At 40.2% G+C, this 24,430-nt stretch overlaps 1 protein-coding gene across 1 annotated transcript in view; it reads right to left on the bottom strand.

The window, feature by feature from the left end:
• The window catches only part of LOC127353100 (receptor-type tyrosine-protein phosphatase N2), a 223,353-nt gene that overhangs the window by 197,614 nt on the left and 1,309 nt on the right, over nucleotides 1-24,430 (bottom strand). Inside the window, exon 2 of the mRNA XM_051382123.1 lies at nucleotides 10,825-10,875. Coding sequence (XP_051238083.1) covers nucleotides 10,825-10,875 — 51 coding nt within the window. The remainder of the gene's footprint in view (nucleotides 1-10,824; nucleotides 10,876-24,430) is intronic.

Below are 24,430 nucleotides of genomic sequence, written 5' to 3'. Positions count from 1 at the left end.
GACGATGATGGTGGAGGCTGTGTGCGATCATTAAACAAATACACTCAGGCTTCCAACAAGTGTTCACTCTCCATCCCGACCACAGCTCCCATTACTGACGTGCTTCTTTAGGCGATAATAAACTACCTTTCGATCCATGATCTCATTTAGAGTTTCTCTATGAACGGAGTCGTATGTTAGTGGTGATCCTTTATGCCTTATAAAAACTCACCATAACACTGTACATTAATATTTAACACCGTATTGTAAAACTAATTTAGTTTTTAAGGAATAAGAAATATATATGTTCTTTTTCTTTATGTTCGTCCACTCAAAATGTAGCTAAAATTAGCCAAAACTAGTGAATGCACTGCTTTTGTCATCATCAGAGCACCATGGGGATAGACAGAGGAAAATAAACCCTCAAACAACCATTTCAGTGACTCAGTGCTGTTGGATAACATTGATGTTGCTGTTAATGCTAACTCGACACACAATACAAAAACCTTCCAGCTAAAAGAATTTGCTAATGGATTTTTTCTGTGTTGAGTTTTGTATTACAGAGTTTTTCTTTTGCTCCAGTTTTTTTCCCATTTAAAGGACAATGCTGGCATTATTCTATACTCTCCTTAATGCCAACAAATCCCATGAAAAGCATCTGACTTCTGTCTGTGGCGCTCAGCTTCAAGCTGATACTGGTTCCCATTAAAGATGTGAATCTCACCAAACAGCTCAGAAAATGGTTTCATTTTGTTTTAGCAATTTCCTAAAACAGCAGGACACTGCAGCCTCTATCAAATGTTACTCAAACAGGAAATTGTGCATTTGCTGGGGACTATCTTCAGCGTCGGATGAATCCACATTCGGTGCTCTAGGGAGTATTTGGGACCAGCAGGACGGTGTGTGTGGGACTGAGTCAAAATAAACTACAGTGTGTGTGTTCATGGTGATGAAGGATCAGTGCAACAGTGTGGCTCATTGATGGACAACAATGGAGCTCAGTGGCACAGGGGAAGAAGATATTTCAAGATCTGATACAGACAAAATACTCGTTAGCAGTTCATTGTAGGTTTTGGTCTTTTCAGTAGAACTCCAAACTGTTACTTGTTGTTCATTTTTTTTCCAGTAAAACCTACAGAAATGAAACCACGAGAACAGTCTACAGTCTGAGGCTGCAAAAAAACAAAACACAATTGAGAGATCAAGATCAAAAACGTCTTTAACCTTTCCAAAAAAAAAATCGATTGAATCAACATTTCTAATCAACAACACGCAGATCAACTGTCATATCCAGACTGAGCAGATATTCTCATCCCTCAACGTGGGGGGGGGGCTGCGACATGTCGACTGTTGCGTGTTCAGGAGACAACATGCAACAGGGCACAGACGGGTAATGGGCCAGTTTAGCCCTGCTCCTGTCGTGCCTGTTGCCATGGTGATCTCCATCGAGTGCTTTTTGTCCCTCGCAGCTAATCAAGGGGAAGCAGTGTGTGTGTGTGTGTGTGTGTGTGTGTGTGTGTGTGTGTGTGTGGGAGGGGCTGAAACAGAGCACTCTCCTTTTTCGCTCTGTGTGTGTGTGTGTGTGTGTGTGTGTGTGTGTGTGTGTGTGTGTGTGTGTGTTGTCGGTGATTGGCATCTGAATCCCCCACCTTGGTTTGTAGAGAACAATTGGGCTGCGTTCAGGAGAGCCGCACTATAAAAGCTGTTAGTGGACATGTTGCCAGTGAAGCGTCCAGACAAATGAGATGAAAATGACATTTTTAGAGTTGTAAAGATTCAGTGTCACGTCGGGTTTGTAATTGGTGGTCTTAAAGGTGCAATCAGTAATATTTTACAGGCTGTATAACAATGATAATAGTTTATGAGTGTGGTTTTGAAAATGTCGCTGGGCGTTGTAAGCTGCTGAACTGACTCTGTTTGCACTCTAAATAAAATCCTTGAGTTTTTCATTATTTGTCTCCTTGGTATTTATTTTATATGGACTTTTTTATGTTTATTGATGTTTCACATGTTTAGCCTTGCAGAATTGCATTTATTGTTGTTCCTTTTTGTTGTTACGTGTTGTTTCAGTCTGCTGTGTGAAGCACTTTGGGCTGCATGTTTGTATTAAAGGTGCTATTTGAATTGGAGCCTTTGGACAGGATAATGATTTAGGATGTAGCAAACAATAAGCTGATCACCTGTTTTCTGCATATCAAACAATAACTGGCCACATTATTGCAGGTTACTATATATTAAAGGATGTTGTAGTTCCCACAGCAGCCACTAGATGTTATCAAAGAGCCAGATTTCACTGTTAACACTTTTAACTAAATTCCCATTTCTAGCTAGGTTGAAAATACTGCGTTTCTACATTTGAACACTTTAACAGAGTCACTTCTCATTGCATAAGAAAAAGAAAACTAAATTCAGTGCAACAGTCTAACAAAAGAATATCGCTGTCCAAATATTCCTATCCACTCGTTTGAACATTTGCAGAATCTGTTACTCAAGATGTTGAGTAAGAATCTCCTTTAATCCTTTTTGTGGTCTTAAGATTTAATGTAACAATCAAAGGGGCATAATGCTTTATTCACTCTGTGTATATAGCACAGGAACATAACACAATTCAGCTCTCCTCTTGCTCAGGTAACCAATGCCAATTAAAGCATAACTGGAGGCCGTATTCTCTGCTGGAAATTAGTATTTCCATGCTGAGCTAGCTTCTTCAAGATGAGCTCCATTACAGCTCTGACAGTAAAACCATGGGACCCAATCAACACCTGGGGGTGAACAGCAGCTCCACCAGAAGACATGTCCCAGCTGCACTATTAGAAAGAATAATAAAAAAGAAAAGATCCTTTCGGTTTGTTTTCAGTCCTTAAAATGAAGGTAGGACTTCTGGCGAGCTTTAATCTCCAGTTGAATACGTCTACCGGTTGGAAACAGGGAGAAGAAAAGTTTCTGGACCAGCTGCAGGCGTGGGGCAGGGATTACTGACAGTTGCAGTAGTCCAGGTGGGAGGATACGAAGGTGTGGATGATTTTCTCAAGATATTTAAATGGGAGAAACGGCTTCATTCGGGCAAAGAAGCAAAGACTGTCTTTAACTACAGCGCTGTCAAGCTCAAAGGCAGGGTCAAATACATGCGGTTTAACAAGGGTTATACAGGTACATGTGCAATGAAAAGAGTGCCTTTAAAATGGAAAACAGGCAATTCTTAGTCCATTATGAAGTCAATATACATGTTCTTTTATCTACTGTGAAAATGAAAATGAAAAGCCCTAAAATTGAAGTTAAACATACAAAATGCGGCAACGTATATTCAAATCTCATGGTGGCACATTTTCTGACTTAAAAGGAGAGAAAGAGGGAGAAGAGTCCGATGTTTCAGAGCTCAGCGAACAGTGAGACGGAGTGTGGTCAGAACAAATCCTCCGGTCCCCAAAAGACTGTCGACGCAAACAAAAGCAGAAAGCGAGACTGATGGAGCTTTCTGCACATCGCCGGCCGTCTCCCATCCAAAAAATATTAGCGGAGCTCAGATAACCTGAGCTAACCAGAGCTGCTGAGCAAACCCACAACCCGGCACAGATCTACTCGTTGGAGGGGAAACTGATTAATCCATCGCGAGGCTGAACGATCATCAGGACGCACAGAACAGGAAGTGGGACATTTCCTCCACCTGCTGTCAATGTTGTGTTCTTATGTACATATTTTTTGGTTATTTATGATCGATGATTATCTGTCTGAAGTTGAATATGAATTTAATTAGGACCAGTAACTAGAAGGTGAAAGGTCAGATCACTGTATTTATACCTACATGACGTAAAAATAACCTCCATTGTATTGAGTTAAATGATGATTAAGCAAATGGACTCTAACAATACACACATTTATCACTGACAGGTGTGTTATCGCACAGTAGAACCACACCTAAAGTTAAATCTGGATTAAACAAATACAGCAGAGCCTTTATTTCTGGTCCTTTCCTCACTCTCTACACTTTGGACAGAAAAAACGCCCTCGTCCTCAAACGTAAAGTCTCTACAAAACCATCAAAATAACGTTAATATGAAAACAACGAGGTAAATCAAACATTATACTGCAGTGCTGCACAACTACAACACAACACAGACAACAAGCAGGTTAAGTACAATGACTCCAAAATTAAAATAATCCTTAATAATAAAAAGAATAATAATAATAATAATAATAGTCCTGGTTTTAACCTAAAATAATAATATGTGGACCTTTGAGCGAGTAACTGACAGGCAGCCATCCTTATCTCTGTGGCCAGACTCAGCTGCATGCTGGGACGAAAGATGAAAGTCAGCAGAAGTTTCTACACTGCAAAAAATGTCCACTTGAACAAAGAGTTATTTATTAAATGTTTACATCCAGTTTAATCCGGTGCACTATCACCATACTGTACTGAGGAAGAGACCTGCTGTATCTCATCAACACATTCATTAGAACAGGTGAAACTGTGGAGGATACAGAAGTCAAACTCTTACTTTTTATCACTCACATATCCTCAGTGTATCTATCTATATCTATATCTATATAAGCAGCACTTTTTGCAGCGTAATAAAGCCAACCTCCCCCCCGTAGACGTTTGGTGCACCAGCTCTAAGCGTGGCATCGCTCCGTCTGCTGAGATGACAGTCGCACTGCCCTTTCTCACTTTGTACCCAGACAAACATACCCTCATCGCTCTGCACTGAATCCTGGACTGTTCCGTCAGTCCTGGACTTTAAGTTTCATGCTGGAGGTTAAGGTTGTCCTGGAGGGCAAGGCTCAATATGATATATAATATATCTATCTAAAGGATGTTTGACAAAAGAAGACATCTTGCATCTTCAGCTACCTGTTAACATGATGGCTTCGGACAAAAGAGCCACAATGCTTATGTAATGTACCAATAAAAAGAAAATGTTGTGGGGTTGGAAGAATGGAGACACCCTGCCCTGTACAGTGTGGAGACATATCGTATTGCTGCATGTTCATATATGAGTGAAGAATGAAGTGGAAACCTGATCACAACTGTTTCCTGTTCTCTCACAGGTTGCATTACTGATGGATTTGAACATGTACTGAAGCTTTAATTAACGCTCATGAGCGCTACAGTCACTCGCCCCCGTTTCTCACAGTGAATGTCCTGATACATTCCTTTATCAACTCCATCTATCAGAGTTCTGCTGTGTTATAATGGTCCTCACACGCTGTACCTACGTAATGCAGCGCAGTCACAATTTCATCCACGCAGTTGGTGAAAATTGAAATCATCTCCTCGCACTGAGACAGGAAAGAAATCCAGACTGATCTGACGTGCATGAGAGAGTCATGGAAATGTTACCAGGTTCAACTCGTTATGACTCTTACATTAAAGTGACTGTACAGACATAAGAGCAAACTTTAAAGCTACGATCTAAAGAATGAAACTACATGTATTTAAGTTAAGTCTTTATTTATGTATTTAGGTACGTTTAACTTCAGTTTAATTCCTCCCTGTTTAATGATGCAGGTTCATGATGAGGTGTCTCAGGTTCATTACAGTTAGGTGGTCACTGTTTATGGGACACTCCACGTTAATTTGCAGATTTTTATGCTGCGTACTCTTCAGTGAACTAACTACAGTTTCCTCTGACAGTAACATCAATGTGGCCACAGAAAAAAAGGAGCCTATTAGGTCTGTAAAATATATAATACAGAGAATTGTATAAAACATTCCCAGAAACAGGAAATGTGCTACAAATTCATCTAAATCTCTGGTTTTACACAAACTTCCTGCAGTCACTGAGTTCACTGTTTGGGTTCATTGTACAGTTTTGAATATAATGTGAAATATCCATAAAATATCTCACTGAGTCGGTTTACTAACTGACAGAAAACGTTGGGAACCACTGCCACAAGTAAGGGTTCAAATCAAGTAGTGTCTGTTGCACGTAGAATTATCAGTGCTGTTCAGGTATTTATTAACCACAATGAGAAAAAAAATAGACTCAACTCCAAGAAGAACGCTGCGAGTTGGTTCCACGTCCGATAAACCTGCTTTCATACAGCGCAGGTTTTCCTACCAACAGTCGAGTTTTAAACAATCTGAGTGAGGGGCTAAAATACAATTAAACGTTTCCAGAACATCATCGATTATTCCCAGGATACTTGGTCATTTTAATCCATTTCCAAGTGTTTCCATGACTGGAAATCTAAACTTCCAGATTTTCCAGCGTTTCCAGGACGCGTGGGAATCCTGTCACTACCAGAGTTGCTCTATAGGCTCTACTCTGTTATTCAGTGTTAAATTGACTTTAATCAAAGGCTGTTTAATTCCTAAAAGACTGCAAGCAAGTCATGCATCTCTTCTCAATAGCATTGTCCCGGGGGTTGTGCTCATCTAGGAGTAGCGAGAACAACTTGTTTCCTCCGGGGGGTTGATATATTTGTTTGGTTGTCACACTCCAGCCTTGTCATTGGAAAAAGGTAGAATGTCCTCTGCTGAACAATGCCAACCTTACTCATTGTTTTTGTTTTGTTACTGCCGAGAGATTACAGCCAGCTCAGGCAATCAGAGCCGCTGTGTGGCCCGATAGAGCCCGAGCTGCCAATCAGCAGCACAACAGACTGGCATTGTCTGCGGTTTGACAGCAGCTATTGAAGCAGGTCGGGCACACGGCGGGTGAGAACAATGGCCGGAGGTGCAGCCGCCGTAGCTTTTCCAGCGTGAGATCCAGCTGTCAGCGCAGGCTCACCTCACCTGACTCAGCCCGGGGAGCTTTTCATGCTCTTTGAGACCTTGGACTGAAAGTGTCGCCGAGCTGACGACTAGCTCCGCTGAAACAGCCAACACTGCCACGGGCTGAATCCTTTTAATGCTCCTGTTTCACAATGATTAGCATCTGTGGATGAATGTGGGTGAGAACAGCAACGTCTATATGAGCAACACCCAACACTGGAGTCGTGGTTTTCTTCTTATTCCACTTGTCCTGTTGCTACTGCTGTAAAAAGGAATCTCAATAAAGTAAAAGAGCCTTATTTCTGGGAAATTAGTCTTATTTTTTTGTCTAAAAATCAGAAAAGCAATCTGGTTTTAAGAAAATATTCTATAATAACATATTACAGCTAATATTGAGCTCCATTTAACTAGTAACAACAATGGTTTGCATAATCTCCCAGCAGAGGAACCAGATTATTGTCCATATTTTAAGAGTAAAACCACTCGCACAACTTCTCAGTTTAAGAGAAAGTCGTCTGGTCCCAGTGATGGAAATGAAGCAGCTGTTTAGTTTTTCATTATTTTAATAAAAAATGCTAAAAAGGTAAGAAGCTTCTGGTTCCTTCATTCAAGACAAAGTCACTTATTTTTATTATGCTGGTTGAAGATCTTAAATTAAAGTACAAATTCTTAAATTCAGCTCAATAAAGTGACCAAAAATACTTATTTAAAGAAAGTCTATCTTAAATAACAGAGTTTTCATTGCTTGTAATATTCCAGCCAAGCAGTAGTGTCTTACCCCACTGGCAGATTTGCTTAATACAAGAAAATGTGATTATATTTGAGAATATCTGACTCGTTTCAAGAAGTGCTGCTGTTTTTGCAGTGTGACCAGTCACCATGACTATAATAACAGTAACATGATCCCAGAGCTGTGTGGGAGGACTAATCCAATTAGCACTGCTGCAGAAATAGCGGCCGACGTTTGTCAGACTGCTGAAAAGGAACACTTTCTTCCAGCTATACGTTACATTAGCAGCAGATGTCAGTCCACACAATGCGACACATTCCTGCTTCCGGTGTAGACAGGAAGTTTAAATACAAAACAATGGGGTCGGGGCACTTCCATGTTGCACATATGGACAACAGTGGAAGGGAATGAGTGCTCCATCCCAGCTGTAGAAACACAGCACAGCCGCTGAGCCACCGTCCAACTGAGGGCTTTTTAATGACTTATGAAGGCAAAGCAGTAAGTTGTATTTACTGCCTGAAACGCAGAGAGGAAAAAAAACACACAACCTTCAAAACAGCGAGGACCACAGAAATCTGCAAAACAGGTGAGATTCCTCTTCTGCTGCTGAGAAGTTACAGTTACTGAGCCATAAAGACAACAGATTCAAGTCTTTTCTCTTTTAACTTTGCTTTTCCTCCTGTTATCACTTTTCCCCTTTGTGTAAACAGACGTCAGCTCTTTTTTTTTTTGTTGTAAGCAGAGATTTTCAGACTTTCAAGTTCTGGATAGAAGCAACGCTATTCGAACAACGAATAAAAAAATAAGAATAGAAACATAACTTTGTTGTGCAGCAGAATTGTGTTGTGGTCCTGCCGCCCACATCGTGATCTAAATCTATTCAACTGGCAGTCCGCAGGCCACACCCGGTCCAGAAACAACCTCCACGTGTCCCAGAATACATAAATCTGATATATGGCAAAATAAGTTAACTACACAGTGTGTGGAAGTAGCTAACGAGTGAGCCACCTTCTCATCTGTGGTGAGAGCTGCACATGCTCAGTACAGATCGGGAAGGATGTTTATGGATGTGACACCCCAATCAAGCTCACAAAGACTGTTTTAATGTGATTCCGAGCACGCTCAGGTTTTCAAAACATCTTGTGGCTGCTGACAGTCACAAGTAGGGCAGTGCTCTACTGAAAACATGTCTCTGTCAACCCCGAAGCTTTCAATTAACAGTAAAAACTGTCAGTTCAACCCTTCCTGGACTAAAGAGTACTTGTTTATTTTCTACCAACGCCAGACTAATGTGTTGAATTTGAAATGAGTGCGTTAAGGTAGTTAAAGAATATAATATTCAGAGGCACAACACTGAGAAACACCATCTACATTTCCTGGTTTTACAGTCTGGCCCAGTTGAGTTTGTGATTGAATCGCTCTGACAGGAATATATAAAGTAGTATACCAAATTAAAAACATCTTTATTTTATTGAAATGTTATTTGAGTTTTTCCAGAAACAGCCTAATCTATAAAATACGTATAAATAAACAATATATGAAAATCAGCCTTGAAAAATCCATCATGTGTAACCTCTTCTGAGGTTGTTAAGCCCTCCAATCCCCAGAGAAAATATGACCTGAGCGTCTTCGATGGCAGCTATACGGTACGGGAGCCCATTTCCACCAATGTGACGGGAAAAAAAAGATTATGTAACTCATTATAATGAGAAACCTTCTCAAAATATTGACTTTAAATCTCAAAAAAAAGAGAAACTTCTCAATATTTTGACATAGTAACTGAAAATAATGACTCAGTAGGACAATGTCATTATTTTGAGAAGGTTTCTCATTATAATGACTTACAGAATCCTTTCTTTCCCGATCATATTGGCAGAAAAGGGCTTCCATAATACGGTTCTGATATCTCTATCTCTTTTTTATTTTCAGTTTTCAGAATCACAAAAAGGACTAATATTTATGTGTCGTGGGATAATGAAGGCAGGAGATACAAGGAGCAATGAAATGACACAGACAAATAAAAGAAACAAATAAAAGCAGTTGACACCTCTTTTTATTTTTTTGCTTTCCATCCAAGTGAAACAAGGTCACCTGAGGCAGTCACAACACAGACAGACAGCCCGTCTGAGCTCAGCTAAAAATACAATTCACTCAGGACATGATGATTCTCTCACAGAACGAGACGTGTGCTCCGTTTGTGTTTTTCATCCCCACCTTCTCCTGCCAGGATTAGATTACGGGGGGGAACATTTCAAAAAAAGGACGCCGTGCAGACAGGAAACGACCGAGCTGATGAATTCAGAACAAACGCGCCCCGCCTGAAATAAACGCCCGTCAGGAAGCGGGTCAGAGAGACGTGGGCCCGTCAGCTGTGCACCTCCTAACAGGCCATTCACATGCTTAATGAGATCACACAGCCAATTGTGGTCTTCTGTTATCTCGGTCTTTGCTTTAAATCTTGCAGAGATGTTGATAAGTGAGAGAGTTTCCCCAGTAAACCGACGAATGGTGATCGGCAGATACAGAAAAACAAAAGGTCAGCTTGGAGCAGACGCAGCGTGAAAAGCTTGGAGAGTAACCCGGTTATCATCCGGCTGACCCAGAGGAGTCGAAGATAAAAGGGTTTCCAAATATATGCTAATTACTTTCTGTGAGTGACTTTCATGTTTTGGGCTTTTTTTTTTTATTCTAGGTTGATTCTCAGCAGGGGTTTCCTTCCTCTTAATGCCAGAGAGGCCACAAGGGAGGAGTAAGACAGAGAGAGTGTGGCTTTCTATTTCTATATTTATATGTGGTCCAGCAGTTCATTCTAAATGGACTGTGGACGTAGAAGCAATGCAGCATGTCAGATTGTGTGTGTATGAAATAACTGCTATCATTAATGTGGTTAAAGATGCAGCTCAAACTGACCAAAGCGTGTAGGATTTAGTGGTATAGTTGCAGGTTGCAACTCCTTCGCTTCACCCTCCCTTTGCAAGCAGGAGGGAGAGACAGTGGTTAGTCCGCTCTGTAGAAACATGGCGGTTCAATATGAAAAATAAAAAAAAATACTCTACACCAAATTGCAAGAAGAAACAACTTTGTTTCCTCTGTTCTCTTCAAGAAGAGAACCATCAACTCTTGTTTGCACTGCACACACAAACCTCTTCTGGCTTTTATAGTCTCGAAGACTAGAAGACTTCCCCTAACTTAAGGGTTGTAACATTTATAAATGGTTCACTGCCACTGCTTCCAGAGGTGTGTTACTAATGAATCATCTCTCGTGATATTATGTTTGCTCCTTGACATCATCTGTAAATAAACAATATAATAAGTTTCGACCACAAACAACCCAGGTCTTATTTGTGTGTGTGTGTGTGTGTGTGTGTGTGTGTGTGTGTGTGTGTGTGTGACGTCTTACCGTTGACGCAGATCTCATACGGTGAACACAGCCCGCTCTCAAACAGGCAACCTGTTTGCAGAGAGACACAAAGGCAACACACGGGGTTAGCAGGTTGACAGGTAACTAAACAGACCTGAAATAAATAATATCCATACACAGATACAGCAGCAGCAGAAACACAGGGAGATCAATATAACTGATCAGTCTGACGAGGTTGAATGTTCAGTTTTTATTTTCTACCAAAGCAGTCCAAATATTAAACATATATTATATATACAGGTTGTTTTTACCCTCCAACAGTGTCGACCCTTTTATTTTAAGAGTAAATGGCTTAATAAGAGCTGAACTATTGTGTTTTGGGCTGTATTTGTCAGCCATGGAGAGTAAAAGGTTTGCACTTATCCTGAGGTTCCTCTGGGCTGAGGGAGGATGCATCACACTGGCTCCTTCAGTGCTCCTCCGGGAGGCAGCCATATTTTATTCTATTCCACTTACAGGAGAGCTGGCAGCATATAACACTCCTTCACTCTCTGTCTGTGACTCTCATACAAACACACACAGTTCTAAACACTTTTCTGAACCTGCTGTAGATTTGGATCAGGACCAAGCAGAGCGTCACTTTCAGGGTTTTTATTCAGTGTTCTCTGTCTGTCACTGGGATTCAGGTTGTTAGCAGCAGCTCTTAAAACGTTTGGAGACTGAAGGTCAATTCTGTAAACCTGTATTAGATGGAAAACTGAAAGAAAATACATTGGTCAAATCTAAATGAATTAAACAATGCATAATGGAGACAATGAGGAAAGAGAGAAACTAACAACAGTTGCTAGAAGCAGGTGCAAATCATGTGCTTCTTGCTTCTGCAGATTCAGATGAAGGTCACTGAAGTTAGCCTGAGTTTAACAGTAAACACTGGTCTCCCACTACTAATACTCCTCCTCCTCCTCCTCCTCCTCCTCCTCCTACTGCTAAGACTACTACTCATCTACCATTACAGGTAACCCTACCACTACTAGAATCAGAATTACTTTATTGATCCCTTTGTGGCTTTGCTGCAGCTGCTCAAGTTGCTAAACAAAGACATTATAAGAAATTGAAAATAAGATAAAAATATGTACATTATATTACAGCATAGAACAAAATATAGAAAATAAGACATTCAAAATATATATAAAACAGTATATAACAGAATACTACTAATGCTGATCTACTAATCTACTTCTACTAACACTACTACATTATTCTGTGCTACTACTACCGCTATTAAGAACTACAACTACTACTGCTATTAAGAACTACAACTACAACCTCCCATCAACAATTGACTTCATATAGTGCAATATAATATACTAGTACCTCTACTACTCTAGGAATACTAAAGGTACTTCCATCGCTAATATTACAACAAGGATTGTGTTTTCTCCTCCTTCTGGAATAAATAAGTACTCAGTTTAAATGTTGCATTATATCTAAACATGCACTATTAGCAATACATTTGCATAATCACACACACACACACACACACACACACTAGGGGAAATGCTCCAGGGACCTACACAGACTAACAGGCAGGGCGCCAGAGCAGCGGCATCCCATTCGGATGCTGTAACCATGGCAACAGTGCCTTCCAGGGATCAAAGAGCGGCAGCGATTACCTCCCCTCCCGTCTCACCCATCAACCCTCCACATTTACACTGCGAGCTCCTGTTCTCATTACGTGCTAACATGTTTTTTTAAGTTCACTCCTTATATGTCCAGCGACCTGTAACACAGCGGTGAGGCTACAGCAGGGCAGAGCACATCATTCATCCTCTTCTACTGACTCCTCGGGCCGATTACCTTTCTGTTAGCAACCTGCAGAGGTGATCACACCCACGGTACAACAGATGGCCTAATGTTACAACCACACACACTCACAGGGAGGTCCTTGAATGCACCTCGCCTCTTGTCTTACTTAGGTTAGAGATTGAAGAGAAGTTGGCTTTTTAGGCTTTTTCTTTTCTTTTCAAAGGAAGGTTAATGATGCTCATTTAATCAACATAACATCTCACTTGTATATTATATATGTTTTGAATTTATTTCCCTATATCCGCTCCTGGCAACAAGACCTGAGGCATGAAGAATGTTTTTTTAACCACTCAAAGAAAAGATTGGATTACAGTGATGGATAGTGTAGATATAGATAGATAGTGTAAAATGTAATGCATGTTTGTGAATGTTAAATGCTGGAATTCTAGTAATCACACAAGATGCTGGAAATTCTGTTATATAAGCACTATGTTTTTAATCACACAACATACTGTAAAATCAGGTAATGAGCACTGTATTTAAGTAAGGTTGATTTTATGTGAGCACACAAAACTGTTAATGAAGTAGAGAGCACCGTGGTTTTTAGTGAAAGTTTGATTTAATGTGTAGAAAATATTGAATGTGTGGCTGTAACATGAGACAAGTAAGGTTTCTACCAAAAGTGTGTGAATGATCGTTGAACACAAGCTTTTTGTCATTTCATAAAGTTTAAAAAGATCTAAAAAAAATACAGTAAAAGACATCTATGACATAATGGTGTAAGAAACTAGTAATATAAGGTTTTTAAAAGATAGATTTTAATGGTGTAATCATGGAGAGTAAAAAGAAAAGGTCTTGGCGTACTGCCTGCAAGGTTAATGATAAGAGAGCACAAGGACAACAGGCCATGAAGCCCGCGGGCTTTGTAGTAAGAGAGCACAACAAGTGGAGGAGAGGAAGGACTGAGCGAGGGATAAGAAGTGCTCAACCCCAGCGGTGCAGGTGGAGGAGGGCTGAGGGAGAAATAGACCCGACACCATTAGAGAGGACGAGCTCCAGTTTGGTGGAAGTTTCTGGGTATTTCCAGAGGGGATGAACACCATTATGTCATGGATCAATAATTGACAGATGGGCAGGACTTGTGAGAGTATATAAGGTGAAGTTGAAAATGAAAATGAAAATTCAGTCTTTCCATGGATGACTCGGGCGTTGTTTTTCTGCGAAGGGAATAAAGCTCTGCTTCTACTGCCAACCCGGATGAATCCTGGCTGGTATTTTTTCCATTTGAAGGATATTATTGGACCAAATCTGGACTCAAAATTGAGACGTTGGATAAAATCTCCTGATCCAACAACAGTGTTTACAGATGGGAAGGACAGAAACAAGGACAGTGGAATCACGAGTCACCGTAATTAATCTTAACCTACACACACAAGAGGAAAGGAATAGAGGAAAGGAATAGAGGAAAGGTATAGAGGAAAGGAATAGAGGAAAGGTATAGAGGAAAGGAATAGAGGAAAGGTATAGAGGAAAGGAATAGAGGAAAGGTATAGAGGAAAGGAATAGAGGAAAGGTACAGAGGAAAGGTATAGAGGAAAGGAATAGAGGAAAGGAATAGAGGAAAGGTACAGAGGAAAGGAATAGAGGAAAGGTATAGAGGAAAGGAATAGAGGAAGGGAATAGAGGAAAGGAATAGAGGAAAGGAATAGAGGAAGGGAATAGAGGAAAGGTATAGAGAGAAGGTATAGAGGAAAGGAATAGAGGAAAGGTATAGAGGAAAGGAATAGAGGAAAGGTATAGAGGAAAGGAATAGAGGAAGGGAATAGAGGAAAGGAATAGAGGAAAGGAATAGAGGAAGGGAATAGAGGAAAGGAATAGAGGAAAGGAATAGAGGAAAGGAATAGAGGAAGGGAATAGAGGAAAGGAATAGAGGAAAGGAATAGAGGAAAGGTACAGAGGAAAGGAATAGAGGAAAGGTATAGAGGAAAGGAATAGAGGAAAGGAATAGAGGAAAGGAATAGAGGAAAGGAATAGAGGAAGTATAAACAGTTAAACAGTTGTTGTACTAGCAATACGCCTCAGACAGCTAGCTAGGTTGGTCTAGCTTAGTTAGCACTGCAGCAAACTGCCACTGTAGCAGAATATCAACGCTGACTTAAAGTACGACGTTTCAACCAAAACTACAATCTCTTCTTGTCTTTCATCGTGTTTCAATCCGGTCTCAGTCGTCTTATTTCTAGCCAACAACTGAACTGACAACTAATTATTTCTTGGAAAAGCAACATCTAGAACATTTTCACGTAGCAGGGAAAGCTCAGGTGTTGCTAATGACATTTGGTGGAATCAGTCTTCCTACTACTTCACTTTTTCTGTTCAATAACTACAAACATTCCCTTTTTACATTCTCATATTTGCTATTATTTTGTGCCACCAACAATTAAATTGCCAAACAAATCAAAATAAAACAGGAAACGCTCAAAAGTTTGCAAAAAACACGCTTGTTGTGACTCCTTCCTCCGCCCAGAATCAAGCATCTGCACACGCTTTCACGCTTTTTTTTTCTCGTTTCTTTACCCAGGATGCACTTCGTCTCTCATGAAGACATATCAGAGTGAAGTCATTTGCTATAAGCTTGTGTCATGTTTGCTGGATATTCATTATGTTTCTGTTTTTGGTATAATTAAAGGGAGAATCACCCGAGGCTGTTTTTGTTTACATCTGTGCGGGGAAAAAGAAGACGCAGTAATCACAGCAGTTTCCAGCCGGCGTCGTTTGTTAAAAGCGGGAACATGTAACACAGAAACGCTGTTTACAAAGAGTCGGAGCTTCATTACAGCAGCTCTGGGGCGTTCATGCAGCGGCTGGGCCAATTTCTCCACAACAGCATAATCAGAACAAACATATAAAAGAACGGAGGCTAAATGTTCCCTCGCATTCAATATCTAATGTTTTAAAACACAGGAAAGCTCATAATTACAAAGCAGCAGGTCACTTCTATTACATTTATTATTTTTAATGCGGCGCTCGTTTTGTCCCTGTGTGAAATAGTGATTATCTTATTTAATGTTTTATAGATTTTATTTTATTATTAACTGCAGGTCTACTTCTAACATTTGTTTTTTAGTTGCTCAAGTTGACATTATAAGAAACAGAAGTATAAATTTGTGCATTCAGTTACAATATATAACAACAAAATGTATATGGAATTATAAAATAGAAAAGAAGAGTGTGTAATATATGTAAAATATGTACATTATATTACACTACTCCTATCATTTGTTTTTTAGCACCACTTTTTTGTGCACCAAGCCCAAAAGTTGACATACCTAAAATAAAAGGGTTATTGTTCTTGAACTTTTATGTTCTCGGTCTCTTCTCAGAGGCAATTCTTTTTATATTTACTATCAATAAGTCAGAATTTAGAGATTGGACCTGAACTGAACTGAACTAAACTTACAGAGGCACAAGCTTGTTATAAGGATGATAATGTATTACATATTCTAAACTATACATTAGTGAAGTTATAGGTTCCCAAGTGGAGTCAAAGTTCCTTAATAACACTTTACTGTGAGCCCAAACTGATGAAAGAGTGGCTTTAAGGAAGATAAATAAAGAGGTAAAAAGTGTGTTTTTCCCCCATTTCACTTCCAGATAGGAGCCAGTTAGAAGTGGAGGATATGGACGATGACTCTTGCTACTTTTGGACTTTTGCTGCCACCCTGAGTTTTTTGCTGTCTGGTTTCATCACTCCACACCAGCAGAGTGTGAAATAGGTTGCAGTGTTGCACTGTGGACCGACGCCAAGCCACCAGTGCGGGAGGAAGGGAATTTCAATCAGCTTCACCCTGTGAGCAAAGAGCGGCGTCCAGGCTGTGGCCCTTTAATGCCTCCTGGCAGGACCATTACAAGCTGCGCTCGCTGACAAAGGCAGGGGCACTACATTTCCCAGGATGCCATCTGTCTGTTTGCATCGCACACCTGCTGCTCCCGAGGGAGAGGGCCAACGATTAGACTGAGAGCGGTCACCTTGAAAAATAAAGCCAATGATTTAATTCCATACACAAACTTTTGGGTATATTTGTGTATTTGAACATGACCCAAACTGTCGTCATATAATCTATTCACATAAACATGTTCACCCTCAAAATATATGTTATACAATAATGAGTGGTTTATGTAGCCTCGCTAATTAACTTTACCTTTCACGAGTTAGTTGAAATAATAATAATGATGCCTTAATGTTTGTATTTTTAGGCAAAAAGGCTTCGTATAAGCTATAGGCCTATAGCAAAGCCTTGCAGTTTACAGTTCTACTACATATTGCTCTTAGTGCCCCGTATTGTTGCCAAGCGATGACTTGATTATTAGAGTTTGAGAGTTCAGTCAAACAGTCAATCAATCATTTTATAGTAAGACATGAAGTTTAGTCGTGTTTCTCTCCGTTCTGTCTCCGTCTCACGTCAACACGGAGCGGCCTTCTGTCTGGTTTACAACAAACGACTGCGCCGTTTTATCTTCGGCATTCAGCTCTAATCTTCTCCAACACACAATGTTATCTCTGCGGACATGTTTACATCTCGGGACAGTTGATAACAAGTCCCTGCCTTTTAAAAGCTCTCCCCGTCTCTGTAGTTTTATATTTAGTTCCTCTCTCTAGATCTAAAGGCTGACTCACTTTCGGGGGTTTTTCTTTCCCATGACTGATCAAAACTTGACTTTCCTGATAGTCTGTCTGTGTGTTGTCTGTCTATATTTGTGTGTAGGAGACGTGTTTTGTCCAACGTAACCACTCAGTGTTTCCTTTTGTTTTTTAAAGATGACAACAATCCAATTTGTTTGGATCAGCTCTGAGAGAAAGGATCAATCACGACAACGCGCCACCTGATAGACGAACACAAATAAAGGAAGAATTTGGAAGCGAAGGCAGCATTTGATCATTTTTATTTTGTCGCAGCGGAGTGGCGAGCAGGGAGGGGGGGAATCCATTTCTCAAACAGGGAGGTGTGCGCGAGGAGCCCCGCTTAAATTGGCGGTAATCTCCCTTTGTCTTCCTCTCCTCTGTCTCCTGCAGCGACAAAAACAAACCGCCTCCATCACCTCCTCCCTCATCCTTTCATCCCCGTCCTCTCATCCTCCTCTCTTCGTCTCTTCGGCTGACTGTTCAAAGCCGCGGCATTGATCCATCCATCTGCTCCAATGAAGAGCAGCAGCGCTTTGTGTTCAGAGCTTTTCTTTTACTGTAGCTCTCAGATGCCGGCTGCCTTCATTATAGCTCTGTAAAGACTGGATTTAGCATTTTTTACAACAAACAAGTTACAGTTTGTACGGAGCTACAGTAAAATCACATGTAGTCTTGTGCTGTGGGCGTAAATCGTGTGAACATTAGTTCTCATTTGTGTGTAATTAACTTACAGCTTTTTAACTTTCCTAAAGCTGGACTTATAAAACAGAGAGCGACTGCACCTGAAACGTTGGTAACAACCCCTCACTGCGCAGGAAGACTGTAGACACACAACTACAGATTCATTTTAGAAGAGGTGTAATTCAACGGAAAGACTGGGAGACATGTGACATGGACATCCCTGACCTGCTGCCCCCCTAAAAGCTGGAGTAGTTGTTGGAGAAAAACAAAACCAACGTCTGCACCCTGGATATTCTGCCACATACGTATTTCAAATTACTGTTCAAATACCATAAAACATTGAATTATTTATTTGCTTAAATCACTGAATTCACCCTGTCTTTGTTAGGGACAGACGTTTAATTCCTTCAGCACAAAAGGTGCTCAGCAAAGGTGGGAATTACTATCTAACTGTGCTTCTTCTTCTCTTCTGTTGAGTTTTATTCAACAAATTTGGATTTCAGGTCGTTCTTGTTTTGTTTGTGCCGTCGCCATGACACTTGTAGCCACAGTTTTTACTTTACGATTGCTGGATTTATCTAACAACTACTAGTGGACTGGGAAAATCTTGAGTCTTGTTTGTAGTAAATGTAAATGCTTTAAGACTCAAAGTTGTAGTAAACCAGAACTATCCCTCAATCCAGTTTCAGGAGGCGAAATTCAGATTCAACAATAAATATTTGGCAGTTAGTTAAAGTGAAATAAATCTGCACTGTATATTTGACCTACTGTAACTGCTGCACATGTTCATACTGTACATACCTTACTGTTTATTGTATTATTTATTAGCACTATACTGTTATATCACTGTAAGATGAATATATTTCAGTTTTAGGACTTTTTCTTGGACAGAAGAAGAAATATAAAGACATTCAATTGAAACTGTATCTGCACTGTTTGCTACTTTCTGACATTTTATAGATTTAAAGATCAATCCATTAATAGAAAAAGAAACAAACTACTGATGGGCTGTAGAATACATGAACATTAGTTCAATTGTTAATTGTTATTGTACTGCTATGATATTAAATCATCCATCTTTGCTCACCACCTCTCAGCCTTTCTTACTCTCAGGTGTGCAGAAACTACAGATTCTTTTTAAAAAAGAAAAATAAGAAATAATCGGTTATTTTATCAACATCGGCCCATAAGAAGCAGCCAGTTATCGGTTCAGTATCATGGATCACTAATATTTAGACAGTGATGGTTACAGTGAATCAGGGAGGGATGGATCAGCTCTCCAGTTCCAGTCAGACAGCAGCAGGCTGGGAGCTCTCCAGTAAATCCAAACAGAGCGGAGATTGAGCGGGAGAGCTCATATACCCCCCGCGGGGACTCGAACAGACACATTTCAGCGAGATAAATTCACACAACAGATGTGGTTTCACCTGCACGGCGAGAAGGAACCAGAACAGGAGGAGATATCAATCCACACAGCCAGAGACAGCCGCCTGCAGCATCACGCTCTCAGCTCCTGCACTCAATAAACACAGATCCAGATCCATCAGCAGACTGACTGACGTCGAGTCGATGCAGACAAAAGATCCATAAAGCAAACTCCGAACAAATGTAGCACCAGTTACACCTGGACTTATATAATATATATAAATAACCACAATGTGTGATTCTGTCCACAGGAACCCGCCCACAGCAGCATCCCCTCCGCAGGAAGATCAGTGCTAATGTTTTCTATATGTCCAATGTACTCTGTAAAAATAACGGTAATACCTGAGTCTGAGTACTACAACCATTTTTTTCATCCAACAAAAGACGTCAAACTTCTCCTTTGTTCAGTGTCGTCTAAAGCAAACGTACAAGAACTAAAATGCTCATTTAGATTCAGATCAGATCACACAATACGTACACGTGTATATAAACGTGACCCGTGATGGCTTTAGAAAACAGAAGTATATGTTATAGTTTGCAAAAATCTCTTTTCCTCTAGTTTCTATTATTAATGAACTGCCTGGTGACTCCACTCTCTGCATAGGGAACTTAATATATAAAGTATGAATGTATTATTTTAAATTCCACCATAAAAACAGCATCATTTTATTGTCAGTCACACTACGAACCAGTGGTTCATCCACATCTGGTTGATGGTATTAAAGCAATGAATCTGCACAGCTGTGTTTTTGTACCTTGTGTTTACTTGTGATGGGTTTTTTTAATATAATGTGCCCCTGACTGAAGTTTCCCCTCTGGGATAATACAATGACTGATTGGATCTGGATCAATATTAGACTCTTTATATTGATGATGAAAAATGGACCGTCACTTATTGTTTCTGTTTGGAAGCAGAATGATAAACTTTCACTCCAACTGGAACCAGCCTGCTGTTACATAACAACCTCCGTCCATGTCCACATGTAACACAGCACAGTTACAGTAAAGCAGCCCTGCCCTCGACCCCCAGCCGACCAATCGGCCACGGATGAGATGTTAATGAGCGTCGCCATGGCTACAGTCACACCGGGCAAAAAGCAGCGGTGACCTTCTCCAGGTCCCGGGTTAATGATTAGGAGACGTGAGCCGAGCACAGCCCCGCGGTTTCCAATCTCAGGAGGTAAAATGTGGCTCAAATCAGAGGGTTGTGAAATATGTGAGGGAAAAATAATCCTAATAAGTATCAAAAGAAGGTGTTCACTGGCATTAAAACACAGCTGGTACATTTCAACACATCAATACTTAACATTTCTAACATATGTAACGTAATTAAATCCCTAAAAGTGGACAGAAATCTCCAAAAATAAATCATAAAGCAGCAAAAAGTCAGGAAATGTCAAATGTCAAAGTGTTCCATAAGACCTGCTGTTTCACATGCGATTAATATCAAATATATGTATCTGTTCCAGCTTCTCCAATGGGACATTTCCTGCTGTTCTCTGTTTTGTATCGATGTAAACTTTGTTGTCCTATAGATCCAACGATCAATTGATTTATAGATATTGGATGGATTCATTCATTATAAAGTTTTTACTCTATAGGAGGGGTATTTAATGATCATATCTCACATTTAATGTAAAATCTGAATCTAAAAACTAACTCCAGTTGTCATTATTATTATAATATTTTGTTTTTTGATTCTCAAATGTAAAGTTGAAGGCTGATTTTAAACAAACATAATGCAGTTCCCACATTTGTGGTCGCAAAAGTAAACTCAACTTTACTCCGATTTTATGCAAATGGTGGTGTGTTCTTCATACTGAGACAGTTTTCATAAAATTACATTTAAAGAGAAAAATATCGCCTTACTTAAATGCGATATATACATATATATAAGGCCTGTATTGTGTATCATATCGCCAATACACAGCCCTAGTTGTCAGATAAATATAGATGACACTGAAGGTTCAGTTCAGAAGACCTCTTAAGGTGCGCTGCCAAAGCACACAGCAGAAACCAGTGAAACGGTGATAGCGCGTCGGCTGGGCAGCGTTTCCTGCTCACTTCATCATCCAGCACAAACAACCCCAAAGGTGTGTGAGAGAGACTATTAGTGACAACGGACGGCGTGTGGTGGGAAGGACAGTCGATGATGAACCACACAGGAAGGTCCAAACTCTCAACCACAACCTGTTGCTCTCGACGTTAAACCAACATGCCTGCTGTTCTTAGACCACAGAAACATACAGACTGGTAACTTCTGTTCACTGTAAACACATCACTTCCCACCAGAGACCTCTGTAGACCTTCATTACATCCTGTAGCAACCAGCTGCAACACTAGTGATCATTATACGATGGAAACGTCATCAGCCGGAGAGTTAAACTGGATATCTGTTTATCGGACTTTGGCATCTTTAAAATCTATTCACAGCACCGTTAGACACAAACTGGACAGTTTCACGTGCAAAGGTTTGTTAAAGATGAAGGTTATGTCGAGGTTTTGGGAGATTGATGATTTTTCTCTGAATCTTCAGTGACTCTCTTTCGCACTTTGAAACTTTCTGCACGTTTTAAAAGCCACATATCCCCCAAAATATATGACGACAACTCAGAGGAGTGTTGTGTGAAGAGATGTGACACATAAACTGACCTCCAATCAACATTACGTTACGTTCTCAAAAACTAAAAAATGAGCATAATTCAAATAACTTCTGGAGCGCCCAGAAACATTTAGAAATCTTTTCAATCACTATGTATTGATTACTTTGACGTATATAATCTTTTATGTTTGGTTGTACAGATTTCAGGAATCATTTCAAGCTACTCTGGAAGAGCAAACATGTTTATGAGAATGTTTAATGACTTTAGAGTTATTATTTTGAGACAATATACAATATTATCACCTGAATATCGTCACGTGGTTTGACTGGAACAAGCTGTTCAGATCTCCAGCGTACAGTCCTGTACTGATTTCATGATTTATGTAGAACAAGGGGACAACGGAGAGCTCCTATCTTATGAGTATAAGTTATTCCAGATGTGTGAAAATCTAAAATAAAGAACAGGAAGATGATAAAGCAATAAATATGTTGAGTGTTTCTTCACAAAATGTAAAGCCGTGTTAAAAGTATGACGTATATTTTCATGTATCGCCAAGATAATCGGGACACTTTCATACCGTCCTGTACCTAATCATCTTGATCATCTTCTTCGGAACCAAACTACCTGATGTCCTCAGTTAAGAGACATTATGAGCTCAAACTATTATGAAATGTAACAGTGGTGCACCTACATATATAAATACACATGTGTTATTACGGGTGCCCAGCAGTATCACAGAAGGTTTGATCCACTCAGGATATGTTCACTCCTGAGAGCCACTACGGCGTCCCTGAAGGCAAATTACTGGAACTTTTTAAATATTGTAAGAATATTATGAGCAAAGCAAATTTTGATTAAAACAAAAATGTCCAATGAGGAATAATGGGATACTTCCACTTTTTACTTTGTATAATCCAGTAAAGGTTTTTATGGCGCAGGTCGAAATGATCTCAAAACACAGAAAGTCACTCGAAGGCGAGGACGCTTAATTAAAGAGAGACAGAGTCGTAGCTGTTGGTAGATTCACTGTTTATACAGAATACTTTCATTCAGAGTGGGGACGTAATTAAGTACATTCACTTTTTATTTATTTTCACCTTCTACCAAATATTTTTTACTCCAACAACACAATTATCTGACAAGTTACTGGTTCATACATTCAGATTATTAATTCAACGTGAAATAACTTGAATGTGAATAAGAAAAAACTCAATTCACAAAATGATCTTTTAAATGTATTTCTGATCTTTGCTTCTCTTTTGCAAAATACTGCACTTTCACCGTTTCAGGCCTCTAAATATTCTCTTTTTAAACAATCCCAGAGGAGAAACTCACTTTTTGGTTTAACTGCAAGCAACTTACAGACATGAAACCTTTGACCAGAGGTCGTATGGCGCCACCTGCTCAGCACCAAACAGCAGACAAAGTAAAAGCTGATGAAGTTAGAGCTGGTGAACATAGTGGAGCTCAAAGAGAGTCAATACTGGACCTTCAGCCATCAGTGGGACACAAACACGACTCTGAATAAACGCTAATGTCGCTCCATAACTGCCGGATGTGGAAATGAACTGTACCAACGGTTAAAAGGCGCCGATGTGTCAGTGTTGTGTTTCTGCCAAAAGTGGCCAAAAACAATCCGTTACTGCAGCTTTAAATTTCTAACATGGTTCCAAAGATGTTAGAAAACAAAAGAAAACAAGGAAACTCAACACAAAATAGTGTAAAAAGCCTCCATCAAAACAATCTTTAACCGCCATTAACCGTCAATGTGGAAGTGCCACAACCTGCAGTTCCTCTAACGGCCACTAGAGGCTCCAGCAGTGAGGCTCCATAAGGCCTCATATTAAAAACCCAACAGCCTTTTGGTCTCTAGAGCTCATCCCCCTATGTCTCTATTTCACTGCTTTTAAAGACATAAAGTATTCAACTAGTAATAATATTATCCTGCTTCTTCCTGTTTACATGGAGCCACCGTACGGTAGCCTCAGAGGACACATTTCACATGAAGTGCTGTCTTTGAGGAGGAAGATAACACTGTTTTATTATGTCGTTGTTCGATTTCTGTCATTAAACCGTCTCCATCAACAACATTACTACATTACACACCGACGGTCTCGGCCCTGTCTGCCACACTCTCTGTACACTGCTTATGTAATCTGAAGAAGAGGAGGAGGAGGAGGAGGAGGAGGAGGGTCTGGAAACACACCTCCCTCTCAGCACCAGCTTCTTCCTGCTCTTCCTCCTCCTTCCAGCACATTTCTGCATCAGTCATCCTGCAGCCTCGAATCAGTGGAGGAATATTAGATATCAGAGACTGTATTTATAGACTGTACACACACACACACACACACACACACACACACACACACACACACACACACACACACACACACTGCGATCAATAGTGAGAGAGAGAGAGAGGTGTGTGCGAGAGCTCATTTTTCATTGC

The sequence above is a fragment of the Dicentrarchus labrax genome, unplaced genomic scaffold (assembly GCF_905237075.1).
Source record: "Dicentrarchus labrax unplaced genomic scaffold, dlabrax2021, whole genome shotgun sequence".
NCBI classification, from domain to species: domain Eukaryota; kingdom Metazoa; phylum Chordata; class Actinopteri; family Moronidae; genus Dicentrarchus; species Dicentrarchus labrax.
The sequence above is the reverse complement of the archived record's forward strand: the minus strand, read 5'-3'. Positions and strand labels throughout refer to the sequence as shown.